At 46.4% G+C, this 18,832-nt stretch overlaps 1 protein-coding gene across 8 annotated transcripts in view; it reads left to right on the top strand.

Annotated features, from left to right (window-relative positions):
• The window catches only part of EVL (Enah/Vasp-like), a 154,160-nt gene that overhangs the window by 129,862 nt on the left and 5,466 nt on the right, over positions 1–18,832 (top strand). For 3 of the 8 annotated variants that reach the window (XM_060271873.1, XM_035106117.2, XM_060271871.1), the window contains exons 5-11: positions 3,560–3,618; positions 12,328–12,542; positions 13,906–14,009; positions 15,628–15,688; positions 17,642–17,705; positions 18,150–18,219; positions 18,327–18,389. In XM_060271873.1, coding sequence (XP_060127856.1) covers positions 3,560–3,618; positions 12,328–12,542; positions 13,906–14,009; positions 15,628–15,688; positions 17,642–17,705; positions 18,150–18,219; positions 18,327–18,389 — 636 coding nt within the window. Of the gene's footprint in view, positions 1–3,559; positions 3,619–4,132; positions 5,089–12,327; positions 12,543–13,905; positions 14,010–15,627; positions 15,689–17,641; positions 17,706–18,149; positions 18,220–18,326; positions 18,390–18,832 lie in introns of those variants that run through there. The other 5 variants (XM_060271870.1, XM_035106126.2, XM_035106108.2 and 2 more) reach the window with 5 other exon arrangements.

The raw sequence follows: 18,832 nt of genomic DNA, 5'->3' as shown, positions 1-18,832 counted from the left end.
CATGAATTCCTGTCGCTTTTGGTGCAGAGATCCTGACTTCCATTCAGCAAGAGGTTACATCCAAATGAGGGGCCTCTGGCTTCATGTTGGCTGCCAAAACTGTGATAATAAGCCACGTTGAAGATCCCACAGGGATTGGCCTGGATAGAGTGGCGCTTGCCACAACCGATCCTTCAAGATGGCCTCTCCAAGAGGCAGGGGCTACTGCACTCAACTGGTCCAGTCAGGAGCAGGGTAGATGCCCGCTACTACCGCTATGGATGTCAAGAGAATTCAGATGGAATGCCAATGTTCATTTCTGCATCCAACGTCCAGAACTTAAAATACCAAATAAAATCAGTAGTCACTATTGTTGTTTTTAGCCCTACAATGATATGTAAATTAGAACCATAGAATTTTAGAGTTGGAAGGGACCCCGAGGGGCATCTAGTCCAACCCCCTGCAATGCAGGAATTGTTTTGCCCAACAAGGTGCTTGAACCCACAACCCTGAGATTGAGAACCTCATGCTCTACCAACTGAGCTATCTTGCTTATGTTTCTCCCACATTCCCCCTTGTGTTTCCTTTGCATTGAAGTAAATGGTATGGAACAATTAATTGCATAAAATTCTGTCGTGGCGGGCAGCAGGACTAATAACATTGGGGGGGGCAATTAGATTTACAGTGCAGCCCTACGCATGTCTGCACAGAAGTAAGGCTTATTTCCAGGTAAGTGTGTGTAGGTAAAAGGTAAAGGGACCCCTGACCATTAGGTCCAGTCGTGACCGACTCTGGGGTTGCGCGCTCATCTCGCATTATTGGCCGAGGGAGCCGGCGTATAACTTCCAGGTCATGTGGCCAGCATGACAAAGCCGCTTCTGGCAAACCAGAGCAGCACATGGAAACGCCGTTTACCTTCCCGTTGTAGTGGTTCCTATTTATCTACTTGCATTTTGACGTGCTTTCAAACTGCTAGGTTGGCAGGAGCTGGGACCAAGCAACGGGAGCTCACTCCGTCACAGGGATTCGAACCACCGACCTTCTGATCAGCAAGCCCTAGGCTCAGTGGTTTAACCACAGCGCCACCTGGGTCTACAGTGTGTGTAGAAGGGGTTGCAATTCAGCAGGGCTTACTTATGAGTAGCCATGCAAAGAATGGCTTTGTTAGCTCATATGTTAGCTCAAACAATTGTGCTACCAAAGAGGGCACAAATTATACAGTGGTGCCTCGACTTATGAATTTAATCCGTTCCGAAGGCACCTTCATAGGTTGAAAAATTCGTAAGTCGAAAAGCGCCATTGGAAAGGCGATTTCCCATAGGAATGCATTGGAAACGGAAAAATTTGTAAGTTGAAGCAACCCCATCTAAAAATTCGTAAGTCGAAAAAACCCTATCTAAAACCGCTGCGGTTTCCATTCGGATGTCGAGAAATTCGTAAGCGTGTGGCCATTTGCCCCATTCGTAAGTCGAAAAAATCAGTTGTCAAGTCGTTCATAAGTCGAGGTACCACTGTAACTGCAAGCAGCAAATCTTCCAAGGCAGTTTCGATCTGAAAGGCCCTCTGGTGGGAATTCCTCGAAACTACATGCTCCTTTAAAAGGCTATGGTTCCAGCGCATGAGAATGATGCTGGCATACCTGCTACTTTTCCAGCCCTGAAGCAAATAGTAAAAGGATGTGAAGGAAATAGTTCCTGAGGAATAGTCCTTTGGTGGGGGGGGGGGCTTTCCAAGCTATATTTTCTTGCTATACCTGGACTGCAGAAGCAGATACATGTTCCACAAAAAAAAGGTGTTGCTTCCTATATCTGAGATCCATTTATGGAGTCATATTTTGGGAATATGATTAGGAAACAATTACATTTAGGGCTAATGTTGCTGAAAGCCATTTCACACAGATAGTTAGCCATCACATTTTTGCCAACAACTGCTCTTGTATTTTCAGGCGAAAAGCCAGAGAGGCAGATCATAGGGATCTTGAATACGGGATCCTAACAAAGCAGTTTCTGGCTTCTCCAAGAGCATGGCAATGGTTTTCCTGTCCCTGAGGGGAGAAGGAAATGAAGTACAAATAGTAGGTCCTTGGAAGTAGGACTTAAGCAAATAACCACCTCCAGCTGCAAAGCACGTACCGCTCCGGCGGGTAGGTAAACGGCATTTCCGTGCACTGCTCTGGTTCGCCGGAAGCGGCTTAGTCATGCTGGTCACATGACCCGGAAGCTGTACGTCGGCTTCCTCAGCCAATACAGCGAGATGAGTGTTGCAACCCCAGAGTCATTCGCGACTGGACCTAACGGTCAGGGATCCCTTTACCTTTACCTTGAGCCAGAAAGCCAAATGGCACTGCAGGTATTAAATCCTTTGTTGTTGTTTAGTCGTTTAGTCATGTCCGACACTTCGTGACCCCATGGACCAGAGCATGCCAGGCACTCCTGTCTTCCACTGCCTCCCGCAGTTTGGTCAAATTCATGTCTGTAGCTTCAAGAACACTGTCCAGCCATCTTGTCCTCTGTCGTCCCCTTCTACTTGTGCCCTCCATCTTTCCCAACATCAGGGTCTTTTCCAGGGAGTCTTCTCTTCTCATGAGGTGGCCAAAGTATTGGAGCCTCAGCTTCAGGATCTGTCCTTCCAGTGAGCACTCGGGTCTGATTTCCTTCAGAATGGATAAGTTTGATCTTCTTGCAGTCCATGGGACTCTCAAGAGTCTCCTCCAGCACCATAATTCAAAAGCATCAATTCTTCCTAATAGGTAACAATTTATCCCACAAAACCAGCCTTCACTAGGGATCTTAGGCCTATAATAGCCAGTTCAGCAAAGGTTGAGCTTGCTGGCATGCCGTTGAAATCTGAGTGAAACCTGATGAATTTAAAGCATGCTTCACTTTCTCCTGGAATACATCACGTTTCCATGAGGGGTACTGTGAGTAGAAACAGCTTTCTACTTGTATATCCTCCTAAGAGTAACAAAAGGTACGCCTACCTGGAGAGGAACCTTGTCAAAGACTGTACTGCAGCCTGTTCCAGCGTGACTGTCCCCTCTCCGCCACAGGGCCATTCTACCATCAAATTTCCCTGAGGGAAGGACCCGCTTTTGAAAAGGTAGATACAATATTGTTCTTTGTGGTTCCTTTTAAAATGCTGTTTAGGGTATGCTTAATGCTGGGCTATAAATACCTAGTAGCCTTGTACCTGGCATTGCTCAGAAAACCTAAGAAAACCACAAGAACAACAAAAATTCAATGCAGTTTTGAAAGGTTCAGTCCGCCATCTTGATTCAAAACGGGGCCCAACGTAGAGAGAAACCTACAGGTACTCCTTGAAATCAGCCGCCATCATGCAAAAATTGGTTACAGTCTCTTAACAGGTGTTCCGCATATAGTAAACAGGCAAACAACTTTCCAGAATATATAGTAGATTGTAATAAATGAACGATGACGCAAGAAAGCTGTTTTGTGTGCACCACGCCCCCCCCCTCTCCACCAACAAACTATACTCAGCGCAAACAAAGCCAAAGTCTCTGGTCAAATGCACATTAGGAACTAAAACTTGATTTGTTTTTCCTTATTCCCCTTTGTTTTAGGCAAGCCATGGAGCAGCAGCAGCGCCAGGAATCTCTGGAAAGAAGGACCTCTACCACAGGCACGTATCCAGCTTTTGTAAGCAACGCAGGTCTCGCCTTTCCCCTGCTTGCCTCCTTTAACTTTCACCTGCTCCCTGGAAACGGTTTGGCCTGTTGAGTATTGCTGCAATTATCCTGTGGCTTGAAAACATTTCAGACAGACATGGGAAGTACAAAGAGGGATGGCAACTGCGCAAGTGCAGCTGACGTCAAAACTTAGCTCATTGTGCTCTGGGATTCAGTTGCTCCTCGTTTTCTGCAAGGTGCTTTCACACCGCAGGATTAGAAATCGACTTTGGCTTAAATAGCATGGGATGCAAACAGAAAGCCTGGAGTGGCTAACGTTCTGTTCCGTCTTCTACGTTATAGCAAACAGGCATGGCGCAATTGAAGGCCAGTGCTTTGTGGCGTGTTGGTGTTTAACTGTCCTGGCTTTGTTTGGGCATCCTTAAAACCTATACCTGTACTAATCTTTATTAAGTTTTGGCTTTGTTTTGATTTGTTTTTGATTTAATTCCTCCTCCCCAGTCTTTCTAACCATGGTGCCATCTGTCGTTCCTCCATCTTATTCTTTCTCCTTCCCCCCACCCCTTTTCCTTTTCTGTTATTTTTAGTTTCCACCCTTCAGATAAAAGTGTCTTCTTCCCCCTTCCACTGCCAGTCTCCTCCTCCTGACTACAGTAACTACAATGCTTCCACTTCCACGGGTGCTGTCCCGCCTCCACCTCCTTACGCCAAAGTTATCTCGTCGGCATCTTCTCCTCTCCCTGACCCTGTGGGCAAAGCCTCTTTCAAACCCCCTCAGGGGCCCAGGGAACCCCCTCTGCCCTGCCACCGACATTCTGCCTCCGAGTTCTCTCCATCTTCTGCTTCCTCCATCCCTCCGGCCTGGCCAGGCTACAGGACTGTGACACGAAGCACCAAGCACATCTCTTTATCCCCGCCACCTGCCCCGGCTTCCCATTACCCCTTTGCCCCTCCTCAGCCTACCAGGCGCTCCTCTCTCTCCTATTCCCCTCAGCCTCCCTCCCCACCTGTGACCCTGACGCCCCCCGTACAAAAGGGTCTGTTCCTGCAGCCCCATATTCCAGTGGTCCTCCCTGCCCAAAACGGCAGGATGCGGGGGCCCACAGCTACCGTGGTCCAAGACACCTCCGCAAACGTACCTCAGCTAGGTCTGAACGGCCACCACGACGGACATTTTGCCACGCAAATTCCTCCGAGCTCCTCTAGGACTCAGGTAAAGAGAACAGACGAGTCCTATTTCTCGTACTTGGAAGCCGTGCCTGTTTCGCATCTGCCTGTCCTAACCGACACAGCGGGGTCTTACATCCAGGCTTTCCCCCGGCCCTCCCAACATTTGCCTCATTCTCCACACCAGCTCTATCCATCCATGTCACACTTTGTTCCTTATTACGCCGCTGTATCTGAGGTGAATTTGCCCAAGAGGAACCTTCCTTACATGACTTCATCAACCATTTCCCACTTCAGTAAGTACTTGGTTTGAAAGAATTGCACTTATTTATATTATATACAGCGGTACCTCGAGTTACAAACACCTCGGGTTTCAGATTCCGCTAACCCCGAAGTAGTACCTCGGGTTAAGAACTTTGCCCCAGGATGAGAAAAGAAATTGTGCGGCAGCGGGAGGCCCCATTAGCTAAAGTGGTATCTCAGGTTAAGAACAGTTTCAGATTAAGAACGGACCTCCAGAACAAATTAAGTTCGTAACCAGAGGTATCACCGTATTAAAAAGCAAATGAACATAGGAAGCCATGCCAGTCTGGTTCAAAAAGAAGAAGAAGAAAAGAAAGCAAAGTCTAGGCAGGCGACACCTTTAAGTTTTAAGCAATAGGTTATAAGCCCAAAATTTTGACCAGGCTTTCAAGAGCATGCTTAAGTGCCTGTGGAGGGTGCAGATCAGAGGTGGCAAAAACCTGGAACTCTCCAGGCATTGTTTGATCATCGGGCCCAGTTAGCAAGATCTGCAGTCAGGAATGAAGGGAATAGGGAGTCCCATCAACATCTGGAGGGTATAGGCTCCCCAATAAAGAGGTTATATCCCAGAGAACGACATATGTAACTAGTATAGTGTAGAACCTTTTTCAGGCCAGAGACATTTGCCTTTGTATTGTGGGCTGGTTTCTGCAAATGCTCACATGCTTCTACCCTCCATCTAGACAAGCAAAAAATAATAATGCATTATCACAATTCAGGGACACATTCCAGCAAGGCCAATGAGGGGTGTGGCCAATGGGGGTGTGGCCTAAAGAGATGGGGTGTGGCCTGGTGAGAGTTCTGAGGGGCAGATGGACCCGGAGGGTTGCCTTTGGCCCTCCTTAGGTCTCCCTGCCGGTGTAGGGAGGGAAATGATAATATTGGAATAGAGGAAGTAGGTATTAGATAAAAACATGCTGTCTAATGCAGTAGAAAAAGGGTGGGAATGAAAACATCATGGAGGTAAGGATGGGAAGTCGAAATGTTAAGAGAAGTATGTGTTGAAGTTGAAGCTAATTTGTTAAAATTTCCTAAATTCAGCAAAATAAAAATTTTTAAGCACATTCAGTGAGAGAACAGGGAGTGCTGACGTAAGGGAGGTAGACCGCCCCCCCCCCCCAGTCAGCATATGTTTATTCAGTGGTTCTGGAAGTTTTTTCCCCTGTGCCAGAATAAAAATTGGCTCGCGCCACCCTGATTTTTTTATTGAAAGGAAATACCTTGGAAAACCAAAAGGAGCAACTCCAAGCAGTGGCTGATTTAGAACACAGAACACAACTACTTTATAATGTGGTCATGGGGCATCCAGAAAGTATAAGACAATGCAGCTACATAAAGACAGTTATCATGCTTGCACACTTGATGCTCCTGCTTTCATTTTGAAAAAATATCTATCCATATTCTGCAAATAAAAAAATGTTTTGATACTATACTATACTACACTGAAATGTAGAAATGTTTCTATGATTGTCCTTGAGTCTTCCTGCCGCAATTACCATCCTCTCCTGCCACCACACCTTTTGAGAACCACTGTGTTAACGGATTGCCTGTATAGAAGTCTCGTAGGCTGAGTGAGGACTTTAGTGCAATGTGCCAGCGGAGAGCACAAGCCGTAATCAACAAAGTTTTGGGTTCAACTATTAGCTTTGCTTGGAAGTAAAGCTAAGAGTTGAACCGCAAGCCACCATCTGCATTATACAGCTAACACTACTGACCTCCCTTACAAGGTTGGTGTAGGAATTACTGAGATGACTGAGCGTTTTGAACAGCCTAAAGCAATCTATAAATGCTAAGTAGTGGCTTTGTTTAGCTTAGGGCTCTGGATCTGCAGCAGCCCCTTTTATGCCACAGAAAAGGGCTACTGAAATATTGAGGGGAGGTTGGCAATTTGGGTTGCAGAATTGGAAGGGAAGTTGTCTTTTCCTAGTGGGCAGAGAAGGCAAAGCCCATCCAAAGCAGTGCTTTCATTTGTGGCAATGCTCGTGTTTCAGTTCTGGTGTGACCCTGTGCTTGTCATCTGAGGCACTTTCTTTATGCCCCCCATCCCAGAGAGGTTTGGAGGGTGGCAACAAGAGAACAGGCCTTTTCTGTGGTGGCTCCCTGATTGTGGAATGCTCTCCCTATAGAGGCTCGCCTGGCACCATCATCACATGTCTTTGGGCGCCAGGCAAAAACATTCCTCTACATAGCTGCCAAGTATCCCGTATCCGCCGGGAAAACCCCTTTTTTCTCACCGTTTCACGGCGGTCTCCCGTTTGGCGAAAAATCCCGGCATTGTCCCTTAAATTTGCTTCTTCCCGGCGGCCATTTTTCTGGTGCCGCTTTGCCCTTCTATGGGCACCAGAAAATGGCGGCGCCGGAAGCCACTTCCGCGCATGACCGGAAGTTGCGTGACGCGACTTCCGGTGGCGCTTCGCCCTTCTATGGGCATCAGAAAATGGCGGCGCCGGCGCCGGAAGTCGCTTTTACGTGTTTCCGGTCATGCGCGGAAGCGACTTCCGGCGCTGGCACCGCCATTTTCGGGTGCCCATAGAAGGGCAAAGCGCCACCGGAAGTTGCGTCACGCAACTTCCGGTCATGCGCGCGCTGCCGATCCCGGATCTTTACGTCCTGGACTTGGCAGCTATGTTCCTCTATCCAGGCCTTTGGCTATTAAATAATCTATGGCCTATGAAAGTGTGGGGGAGAGAGCTGTTATTATGATGGCTATTTTATTATTAGGCTGTCTGTCAGTATGCTTCTTGTTATGTTTTTTATCATTGACGTTCTGTGATGTGTTTTTAATGTTGTGCACTGCCCTGGGGTCTTTTGATAAAGTGAGGTATATAAATTGAATAAATAATACTAATAATAATTCTCTTAAAAGAAGCTACATACAGGTGAAACGCGGAAAGTTAGAATATCGTCAAAAAGTGCATTTATTTCAGTAACGCAACTTAAAAGGCGAAACCAATATATGAGATAGATGCATGACATGCAAAGCAAGATATGTCAAGCCTTGATTTGTTGTAATTGTAATTATTTGTCGTTAGGCGGGTCAATTATAAATGGAATGTAATTAATGAAATGTAATAGCGATGTTTATTTTTGTATTTTTGTAATTATTTGTTTTATTACTGTGGAATTTCCAAAAGAAAGCATTTGTAAAAATAAAAAATAAAAATAATAAGTTGCATTACTGAAATAAACACACTTTACGGCGATATTCTAATTTGTGGAGTTTCACCTGTAAGGTAGCTTCACAGGCAGCCTGGCCAAAAGGCTAAACTCAGTGGGGGGGGGATAATAAAGAGAGCAGGAGTTTTCATTTGGAGAATTCTGAAATCCGCTGAGTTGTAGATCTACATCGATTTTTCGTTGTGGGCTTGAATGGAAGATACGGACTGGAAGACAACCCCAAATTAAGAGGAATATCAAACACTTTGGTGGTTTTAGAGGGCAGTATGATTTTAAGTGACAGAAACAAAGCTGTAGACAGGTAGCAATTGACACAATTGTATGATAAGGAATTCTCGGGGAGGGGGAGGCAGAGAATGGACACATGAGTGATGGAGAGTCTCTGGCTGAGTAAAAGAACTTCCGAGAGTTAGTCAGCTGCTGCATTTGCTCATCATAGTAAGACATGATGAAGGAGACCCCTACTGGTTGTTCCATGACCAATTGTTCATTAAAGGGCAGCACAGAATTGGCCCTTCTCAGAGGCAGCACCTGTTAATATCATCATCATCATCATCATCATCATCATCATCATATTTATACCCTGCCCATGTGGCTGGGATTCCCCTGCCACTCTGGGCAGCTCCCAATAGAATGTTAAAAACATGAAAAAACATCAAACATTAAAAACCTCCCTAAACAGGGCTGCCTTCGGATGTTTTCTAAAAGTCAGGTAGTTCTTTATTTCCTTGACATCTGATGGGAGGGCGTTCCACAGGGCGGGCGCCACCACCAAGAAGGCCCTCTGCCTGGTTCCCTGTAACCTCACTTCTCGCAATGAGGGAACCGCCAGAAGGCCCTCGGCTCTGGACGTCAGTGTCCGGACTGAACGATGGGGGGTGGAGATGCTCTTTCTTAATATAAGCCCTGAGGACTCAGATTATAGGCACAGAGTGAGATTGCTTATGGATGAACAGGTTAGCACAAAAATGCATAGGGAAATGAAAATAGTCACCAGTGCTTTGCTTTTGGGGGGGGGGAGGTGCCAGCACTCTGGGTGGCTGGGCACAAAATTTCCTAGAGGCCAGGGAAAACAATTACATGGCGAACCACTACATGTTTACTTGCTATAGATCTTGGTATATAGTTCTTACAGGACTCCTGTTAAGTAAATGGCCATACCTTTTTTCTGTACTCACAGTACCTGACTGTGCATGCCTTATTTTCACCATGGGTCCTATCGTCCAATGGGCTCGCAGGCTTTGGGAAGGAGGCAGCATAGCTCCAGGATTCTGTCGGAGCCTCACACTTCCTTCCTCAAACCAGGGGAGCATTTGCCCAGCTCAGGGAAGGAGTTGCAATGCTCTGGGGGCACCCAAGGGCCTTCCCACCTCCTTCTCCTTCGAAAAGCTGCCGATACTGTGTACCGTTGCGTACCGCCAGAAAAAAAGCACTGGTAATCACATGAAGATGCTAAAGGGTGGGCTTTTATCTCCAGACCATAATGCAGCACCCACCTCCCCCAGGTAATTCATGAGGTGGAGTCAGTCATTATTTTAAAACACATATACTGTAAATGAGTAAAAAAATTCCTTCAGTAGCACCTTAAAGACCAACTAAGTTTATATTTTGGTATGAGCTTTCGTGTGCATGCACACTTCTTCAGATACACTAGAAACAGAAGTGTCAGACCCTATATATATACAGAGGGTGGTGGGGGTGGGTGGGAATGGGTGGTGGGCTGATGGGAGTGGTAAACCTGGAGATGGCTGTCAGCCATCTCCAGGTTTACCACTCCCATCAGCCCACCACCCATTCCCACCCACCCCCACCACCCTCTGTATATATATAGGGTCTGACACTTCTGTTTCTAGTTACAGGTAGGTAGCCGTGTTGGTCTGAGTCGAAGCAAAATAAAAAAATTCCTTCAGTAGCACCTTAAAGACCAACTAAGTTTATATTTTGGTATGAGCTTGCATGCACACGAAAGCTCATACCAAAATATAAACTTAGTTGGTCTTTAAGGTGCTACTGAAGGAATTTTTTTATTTTACTTCTGTTTCTAGTGTATCTGAAGAAGTGTGCATGCACACGAAAGCTCATACCAAAATATAAACTTAGTTGGTCTTTAAGGTGCTACTGAAGGAATTTTTTTATTTTGCTTCGACTCAGACCAACACGGCTACCTACCTGTAATATAAATGAGTGTTTGCCCAAACTTTATTGGAAACTTTGCCCAACCTTAACTTTTTAATTCTTTCTTTTTGTACTCTATTCCGTTTTAGTTGTGATTAGATAGATAGATAGATAGATAGATAGATAGATAGATGATAGGTAGTTTTGCTTTTATCTTGAGTTTCTAATCTAGTTTTTCAGAAACTTTTACTGAATGCCCATTCTTAATTGCTTTATGTAAACAGTCAAGGGTTTTTTTTCTGTTGTTGTTTTTTGGAAAATTATATGAAGTGGCATACTTTTAAAAAATAAATAACATCTTTCTAAGTGCCCCAACCTGGTCGCTGGGAAGCAATTTTGATTTGCCAAAGATGACCAAACAGGTGGATGTTTACAAGTTTGGAATAATGTAAAGTTAAGTGTGATGCTGAGACATTTTTGCATAAACATTAGAACATAAAAATGTATCGACCCCAAATATCTGTCTAGTCCAGTTGTGTCTTTTCCGCAGTGGCCATGTTCACTTGTGGCCCAGGGTGAAATTCAGAAGCCTCTCGAGGCTACAAATATTTAAACAAGAGAACAGGTTTAGTTGCCTATAAAATCTGTGGAATCTACTTTATCGGGAGAGTTTTGTGTGGATGTATCCTTCAGTGAGTTATGTCTAGAGTAAGGATTCCCAAACTTTGTTCCGGAGGTGACGCGTATGTTGATTTGTTGTTGACGAGGAGAGTTGGGGCACATCTATCTCATGAAATATCCATATTGAATTTTTAAATTATATTTTATTGCTTCTTTTATTTCTTATATTCTACTTTATTGCAATACAATTTGAATGCCCAAAGCATGGCAGACAGCTGGGATCTGAACCCTGGGGAAAGAGTTGCCGGCTGGTGACTAAGGGATGGGGAGAGAGAAGATGAGAGGTGTTTTCGCCTAGGTCATGGTGGGTTGAAGACCCCCTTACTATTTCTGCAGCAGGGTCTCTATCTCCAGTGTCCTAGAACTGCCCATTCAGCATGAAAGGGGAGCTTTTTAGCCATTATATGTTCCAAAGCTAAGCGTTTGGAGCAATGAAAAGACGACGTGCTTCAGTTTTACGAGAGTGGTGAGCAAGTTCTGTTACATATGATGGAAAACACAACTTAAGTCACTCTGAAAGAGGATATTGGAGTGGCCTAAATCATTTGTCCAAGAGATCTGTGGATGAAGAGTAATAGACCTATCTTTATTATTATTATTATTATTATTATTATTATTATTATTATTATTATATATTGCACAGAAAATAGTAGCTCTAGCTATCTGAAAAGCAACACACAGAGATCTACACGGTTGTGATGCATCACTAATTATTATATTGTACAATTATAAGATTATTGTAAGGGGTTGTCCTAGAGATGGGAAGGCCTGGGGGGGGGGGAACCCCAAAATGGGAAAAACCCATGTTTCCCCGCCATTTTCCCCAAAGCGTTTTTTTAAACTGTTTGATATAGTTTAAATATTCCACACACTCCCCCCCCCATTTTTTCCGGGAGGGGTGGCTATGGGGAAAAAACTGGTTTCCCCCCAATTTTTTTGGTTTTTTTCCCAGGCCTTCCCATCTCTAGGTGTGGCTTCTAGCAGGGTATGGCTGTGACTATCATGAAGGGCCGCTTCTATTGCCCTAGTAGAAGTTCTATGAATATTTGCTTGCTCAGGACCCAAACTATTCCCCAAGGGGCCTGATAGTGAGTTTTTGACATTTGACATATACTGTTCACTGGGTGGAGCATGGGTACCTGATAAATTCAGTGTCTCCTGTCTACTTTGACAGGAGCAACGATTAAGGAAAAGGGGGCAAGAAGTGTGTGGGGTGGAGCACCATGTGATTCCTGAATTATTGTTCTTTTATGTTCCAGGCCCCGTCCTTCCACCAGGCCACCCCTCGGCTGGGATACCCACTTCCTCTGGTGGTCCACCTCCGCCTCCTCCCCCGCCTCCTCCCCCTTCGGGCACTGTGCCACCCCCGCCGCCCCCCTTGCCAGCAGGCGTCGGAGGGTCCGGCACTGACGACGGGTCCGTGTCGGGACTAGCGGCAGCTCTGGCTGGTGCCAAACTAAGGAGAGTACAACGGGTAAGGAATGAGGGCTGCTGCTGCTGCTGGCGGTAGCTGTGGTGGCATAGAGTTTAGACCGGTTTCAAATCTTAGCTCTGCTGAGGCAAGTTGCTCACTGTCCCTCTCTCTCAGCTTTAGCCTTCCATCTAAGAGCAGATATTATAGGGGCACCCTTCCTCTTGCTAAGGCATAATCCTGACACAAAGTATGCAGCACTCGCCCTACCAGCACATACGCATTACACCGAATTATTTGGTGTTCCAGGTGGGTTGCTTGTTGTCATCCATCTGTCTCGAGACACAATGGAGTGCGCCTCTGTGGGTGAAGTCAAACTATTGTGGTAGTGGCACCAAAGTGACCTTCCTGGGACACAAGCCTGGGAAGTGTGTATGGGGGTCTTGGGCTGCCCAGATGACAAGACCTCCCTCTCGGCCTCGCTGATGTGGTCCAAAGGAAAGCAGGGCAAAGTGCTTAGTATCAGCTTGGCTGCAGGAGTGGCTGGAAAGAGGCATTAAAGGCTCCATTCAACCATCTTAGAGACTCCACTCTGGATTTGTGTAGAGTCAACTCCTGAGCTTTTCTTCTCCCGAAGATGTCTCACAACACAGGAGAGGTTTAGGATCAGAGTTTTCTTTCTCCTGGCTGTGCTAACTTCCCAGGTTGGCAGGCCCTGTCTGCCCCAAGATGGGTATTGCCCTTGTTAATACTTCCCGGTGGAGTTTAGAACCCAGTACACTGATGTCCTGGAGGAGTGTTAGCAACTGCCTACCCAACTCAGCATGCATGGCTCTGGATGAGACGGCTGGCTGCACTCAAGTCACGTGATGTGCGTGCAGCCAATAGCACCTTCAGGTTTTTCTGCCCCTGTGTCCCTCAGCAACTCCCATGCCAATCAGCAAGCCCATTTTTAAAAGATAAACTCTGTACAGTGAACGCATGTGTGTCGTATTGCTGCTGTTCCATGGAAGTAATTTATGCTTCTCTCAGTAAGGCTTGCGTTCACATGATATGCTTACAACTAAGGTGCTTTTGTTACTGAATTCAGTCATCCGTCTCTATAAAATAGACACACATCATTGTATCATATCACTTCATAAGCGTGCATGTACACATCAGTTCAGCAGACAAATCTTCCTTTAAAAATAAAAATAAAAATGAGATAATATGAAGAATTCGTGTCCTGCAAACAACTAATTAGTAAAGCAACACACACACACACACAATCCACAGATGGCCTCCTATTGTGTTTCATCCACTGGTTGTCTGGACAGCGACACCTGCCCTTAGGGCCTTGGATTTTTTTCTCACCTTTCTCTGCTTAGACAGCAAAATCGGGCCCCCGTAGTGCCCAGTTCTAAAATGCTGGTTTCTGTCTCAAAAGCCAGAGGACGCATCAGGAAGTGGTGCTTCCAAGGGCGATGCCAATCGGACGAGTAGTGGTGGAGGCGGACTAATGGAAGAAATGAATAAACTACTGGCAAAAAGGTTGGTGGTTCTCACTCCTGCCTGCAGTAATTGAGGGGTGGGATGTTGTGCATTATCTGTGAGAAGCACTGCCTCTTATCTAATTCCCCTCCCCCAACAGTTCCAAGGATCGTAGAGAGGGGGGAGAGGTGGTTTTGGCCCACTATAGCCCTCATTAACCTAGTTGCTAATCTCTAGCCTAGGGAGACCAGGGTGACTGTCCTTGGAGGTTTTCAAGCCAAGGGGCTGCCCAAATTCCACAGCGGGGGCAGGGGATTAGAATGTAGGTTGGGATCTACCAGTAGATCCCTGGGTGATCTGTAGTAGTAGGTTGGCAAGAGTTTATGGCTCCCGGTTGTTTAACCATAGCAACAACAACAACAACACAACTTTTCCCACCTCGGAGATGGTGCTGAAGAGAAGAAGGCTAACCAGGAGTGGGCTTTTGTGTGAAAATACTGTGAGAGTGGCACTGTGGTCTAAACCACAGAGCCTAGGGCTTGCTGATCAGAAGGTCAGTGGTTCGAATCCCCACGGCGGGGTGAGCTCCCGTTGCTTGGTCCCAGCTCCTGCCAACCTAGCAGTTCGAAAGCACGTCAAAGTGCAAGTAGATAAATAGGTACCGCTCCAGCAGAAAGGTAAATGGTTTTTCCGTGTGCTGCTCTGATTCGCCAGAAGCGGTTTAGTCATGCTGGCCACATGACCCAGAAGCTGTCTGTGAACAAACTCTGGCTCCCTCGGCCCATAGAGCGAGATGAGCGCCGCAACCCCAGAGTTGTCCGCGACTGGACCTAACGGTCGGGGGTACCTTTACCTTTACTGTGAGGGTCAGTTCAATGCTGATCCTATAAACCAACATCTAGGCTCAGAATTTGCCCAGGCACCATGTTCACACAGTGCATAGTTAATCTACGGTATGGTTTCCCAAACTTGGGTCTCCAGCTGGGGGTGTGTGTTTTTTTTTTGGACTACAACTCTCATCATCCCTAGCTAGCAGGACCAATGGTCAGAGATGGTGGGAATTGTAGTCTAAAAACAGTTTGGGAAACCCTGCTCCCAAATAATATGTGATGATGGCCAACAACTTGGGTGAATTGAAAGAGGATTGCACCAATTCAAGGAGAAGGTTTCCAGTCGCTACCAGCTACAGTGTTCTCCCTCCACTCTCGAAAGGGATATGCCTCTGAAATCCAGTTGTTGGGAATCTCAAGTGGGGAGAACTAGTGGGCTTCTCATAGGCATCTGGTTGGATGCTGGACTAGATAAGCAATTGACCTGACCCAGCAAAGCTCTTCTGGTGCTCTTTGTGTTCTTAATTCCCACCGTATGTCTTCTGCACTTGACTCTGGTTGGTAGATCTTGGGGTTTTGTAGAAACAGCCACCCAAGTAGCTCTGACATGCCTCCCCAGCCCTGCTTTACTATTGCTTTCTGCATTGCCTCTGGGAGAATAACTACTGTTGTCTAGTACAGATTCTTCTCTCTGCCTTCCTGTGCACACACACACTAATTCAACTAAGTAAGGTAAGGGAGTGGGGAGGGAAGAGCATGTGTGAACTACCTGGTTCTCTGAATTCTGTGGTCGGTGAATATTTATCCGAGGAACTAGTTTATAGTCTCTCCCTTCACTCTGTCCTAAGGAGGAAAGCAGCGTCACAGTCGGACAAGCCAGCTGACAAAAAAGAAGAGGAAAGCCAAAACGTAAGTGGAACACCGTCTCACACGGTGGAGTTTGCAGTAATGAAAAATGTCTCCCAAACCAGCTGGTGTAAGAAGGCATTGTATTCCATTCCTCCCTGCATTTGTCACTTGCAACCCTGTTTCTCTTCTGCTGCGGGTGCGAATTCGCCTTCTGCACAAAACAATGTTTTCAATCTCACTGTCTGCTGCAGTCAAATGAAGCAATTTCAGCTGCCTAAGACTGGCTAGCATGCAGAGGTCCTCCTCCCACACACATTGACATCAGGACTTGATGACGTGCCATCACTCTTAAGTAATTTTTGTATAATTTACAAACATTGTTTTCAGCTCGCTTTTAATATCGAGAAAATTTAACATGGAATACGTACACGTACACATACACATACACGTACACACGAACATATACGGAGCCATGTAAAACACTCCTATATTGCGTCCTTTGGGACGGGTTCCTTTGGGAAGAATGTTCTGTAGTACAAAAGAAGTGAGGCCCAGTCCTGTTGTATTTTGCAGAGGGGAATAAGTCCTCTGATCTTTAGACACTGGACAGAGTATATAATGGCCACTAGCCATGAATACAAATACAAACATTATTTATTTCTGTAGCTGAGGCCATTGCAAAATACATAAAGCAGAATAAAATACATTACATAGTTAAAATAATTAGTAAAACAAAGAATTAAACTTATCCCCAGAAACATTTTTAAAACAGACACTATAACGGCACAGGGGACCCAGGTGGCGCTGTGGTTAAATCACAGAGCCTAGGGCTTGCTGATCAGAAGGTCGGCGGTTCGAATCCCTGTGACGGAGTGAGCTCCCGTTGCTTGGTCCCAGCTCCTGCCAACCTAGCAGTTCGAAAGCACGTCAAAATGCAAGTAGATAAATAGGAACCGCTACAGCGGGAAGGTAAACGGCGTTCCATGTGCTGCTCTGGTTTGCCAGAAGCGGCTTTGTCATGCTGGCCACATGACCTGGAAGCTGTACGCCGGCTCCCTCGGCCAATAATGCGAGATGAGCGCGCAACCCCAGAGTCGGTCACGACTGGACCTAATGGTCAGGGGTCCCTTTACCTTTACCTTTATAACGGCACAGCAGGCCACTTTTTCAGAAGTCTAGGGTGATCTGTCCCCTAATAAAAAGTTAACCGGATACCCAACCGATCTGTCAACTGGGAGATTTAAATCCTTGAGCAAGACTGCTCTTAGGTCCTTGTAGATTGGGCAAACCAGTGGGGCAAATCTTCAGGGACATAACCTCCATGTTGGCAAACTCTTTGTAAGGAATCCTGCATTGGCAGTCTTCAACTATGGCAGAGTGCAAAGACTGGAAGGTCAGTGGTTCAAATCCCAGCAACCGAGTGAGCTCCTGTTGCTCTGGCCCAGCTCCTGCCAACCTAGCAGTTCGAAAGCACATCAGTGCAAGTAGATAAATAGGTACCACTGCGGCAGGGAGGTAATCGGCGTTCCCATGTGCTCTGGCTTCCGTCATGGTGTTCTGTTGCACCAGAAGCGGTTTAGTCATGCTGGCCACATGACTCGGAAAGCTGTCTGTGGACAAACGCCGGCTCCCTCGGCCTGAAAGCAAGATGAGAGCCACAACCCCATAGTCACCTTTGACAAGACTTAACCGTCCAGGTGTCCTTTACCTTTTTTTTTTTTTTAAACTTCCTCTGTCAGAGGCAATATGCTTCTGAATACCAGTTGCTGGAAATCGTAGCTGTGGAGAGTGTTGTTCTGCTGAGGTTCTGCTTATGAGTTTTGCATGGGCATCTGATTGGCCACTGGCACGAGAAGATGCTGGACTGCCTGCGCCTTTGGTCTGAGACCCAGCAGGGCTCTGCTTATCTTCTACGTTCTTTTACAGAAAAAAGCTGCTCCTAACATAGCAGTCGTAGGAAAGAACGAGTTCTTCCGAAATGTTAATCCAAAGCTTTGTTTGCTTGTTTTCTAGGAAGAGGCTAGCACCTCTCCTTCCCCCAGTACGCGAGGCCCTGTTCAGCAGCAAAATTCCTCAGGTATTCCACTCCGTTACGCGCTGTTCTCCCTTTGAAAGCAGTCAGCAAGTAGGTCAGTGGTGGAGCCTGACTTGAGGAACAAGCAGCCCATGGGGAGGTCTACGGGCTGCATAAAAACACAGAAGTTGCAGGAAGCCTAGAGGATTCTGGGTGGTCTCTCGGGGGGGGGGGGAGTCCCAGGTTCAATAGATAAATCTTGGTTTGTTTCCAGATGCAAGCTTAATGCTACACATGAGCTACTGGCATATCGTTGCCCCGGCCACTCTGGACGGCTCCCAGCATATACAGAGACTTAATAAAACACTAAGCATTAAAAACTTCCCTATACAGGGCTGTTGTTTGTTTGTTGTTATTATGATAATGATGGGGAAGAGGGGGACAGCAGCACAAAGCCAAGCTGCTCCTCCACCATCTCTTTTGTTTGCATGGATTTCGTTTTTCAAGCAGATGCTGGAAAGAAGCCTTGGGAGAGAAGCAACTCTGTGGAAAAACCCGTCACTGCGCTACTCTCTAGGTGAGCTGCGGGGTCTCCCTTTGTGGGTCCACCAGCATGCACTGGAATGTGCGCATGCTGCAGCTGCATGTGCTCACGTCATATCCTCTCTCGTTACATTGCCATAGAAATCCATCAGTGGGGAGGAGTCCTGAACCAAAGAGCCCCATTCAGTTCCAACCATCCTTTAGGTATTGAAAAACTGCTCTGGCTCCTCTCTCTTGTCTTTGCCGCTTATCCGTTGCGAACTCTCGCAAATCCTTCCGTTCGTCAGCTGACTTCCTGCCTGCCTGCCTTCATGCAACTTGCCACTATCCCTGCCGTTGAGCAAACGTTGGTCTCAACAACTTTTGCGTAGAGACAAAGCTCCCTCCCCCCAAAGTTTGCACAATTCTGCAAAGCTATATGTTATGTAGCCCTCTGACGATGCAGTACATTTTTTGAGAGCCAGACGGCGCATTATACTGAATGCATAGTTTGGCACTGTGTGATGGAAGAAGAAGAAGAAGAAGAAGAAGAAGAAGAAGAAGAAGAAGAAGAAGAAGAAGAAGAAGAAGAAGAAGAAGAAGAAGAAGAAGGCGGCAAAATCTTAAATAGCAGCCCAAGGGTAGTGGTGGTCTGATCGGAATCAGGA

The sequence above is a fragment of the Zootoca vivipara genome, chromosome 1, assembly GCF_963506605.1.
Source record: "Zootoca vivipara chromosome 1, rZooViv1.1, whole genome shotgun sequence".
Lineage (NCBI taxonomy): Eukaryota > Metazoa > Chordata > Lepidosauria > Squamata > Lacertidae > Zootoca > Zootoca vivipara.
This window is presented reverse-complemented; position numbering and strand designations above follow the sequence as displayed.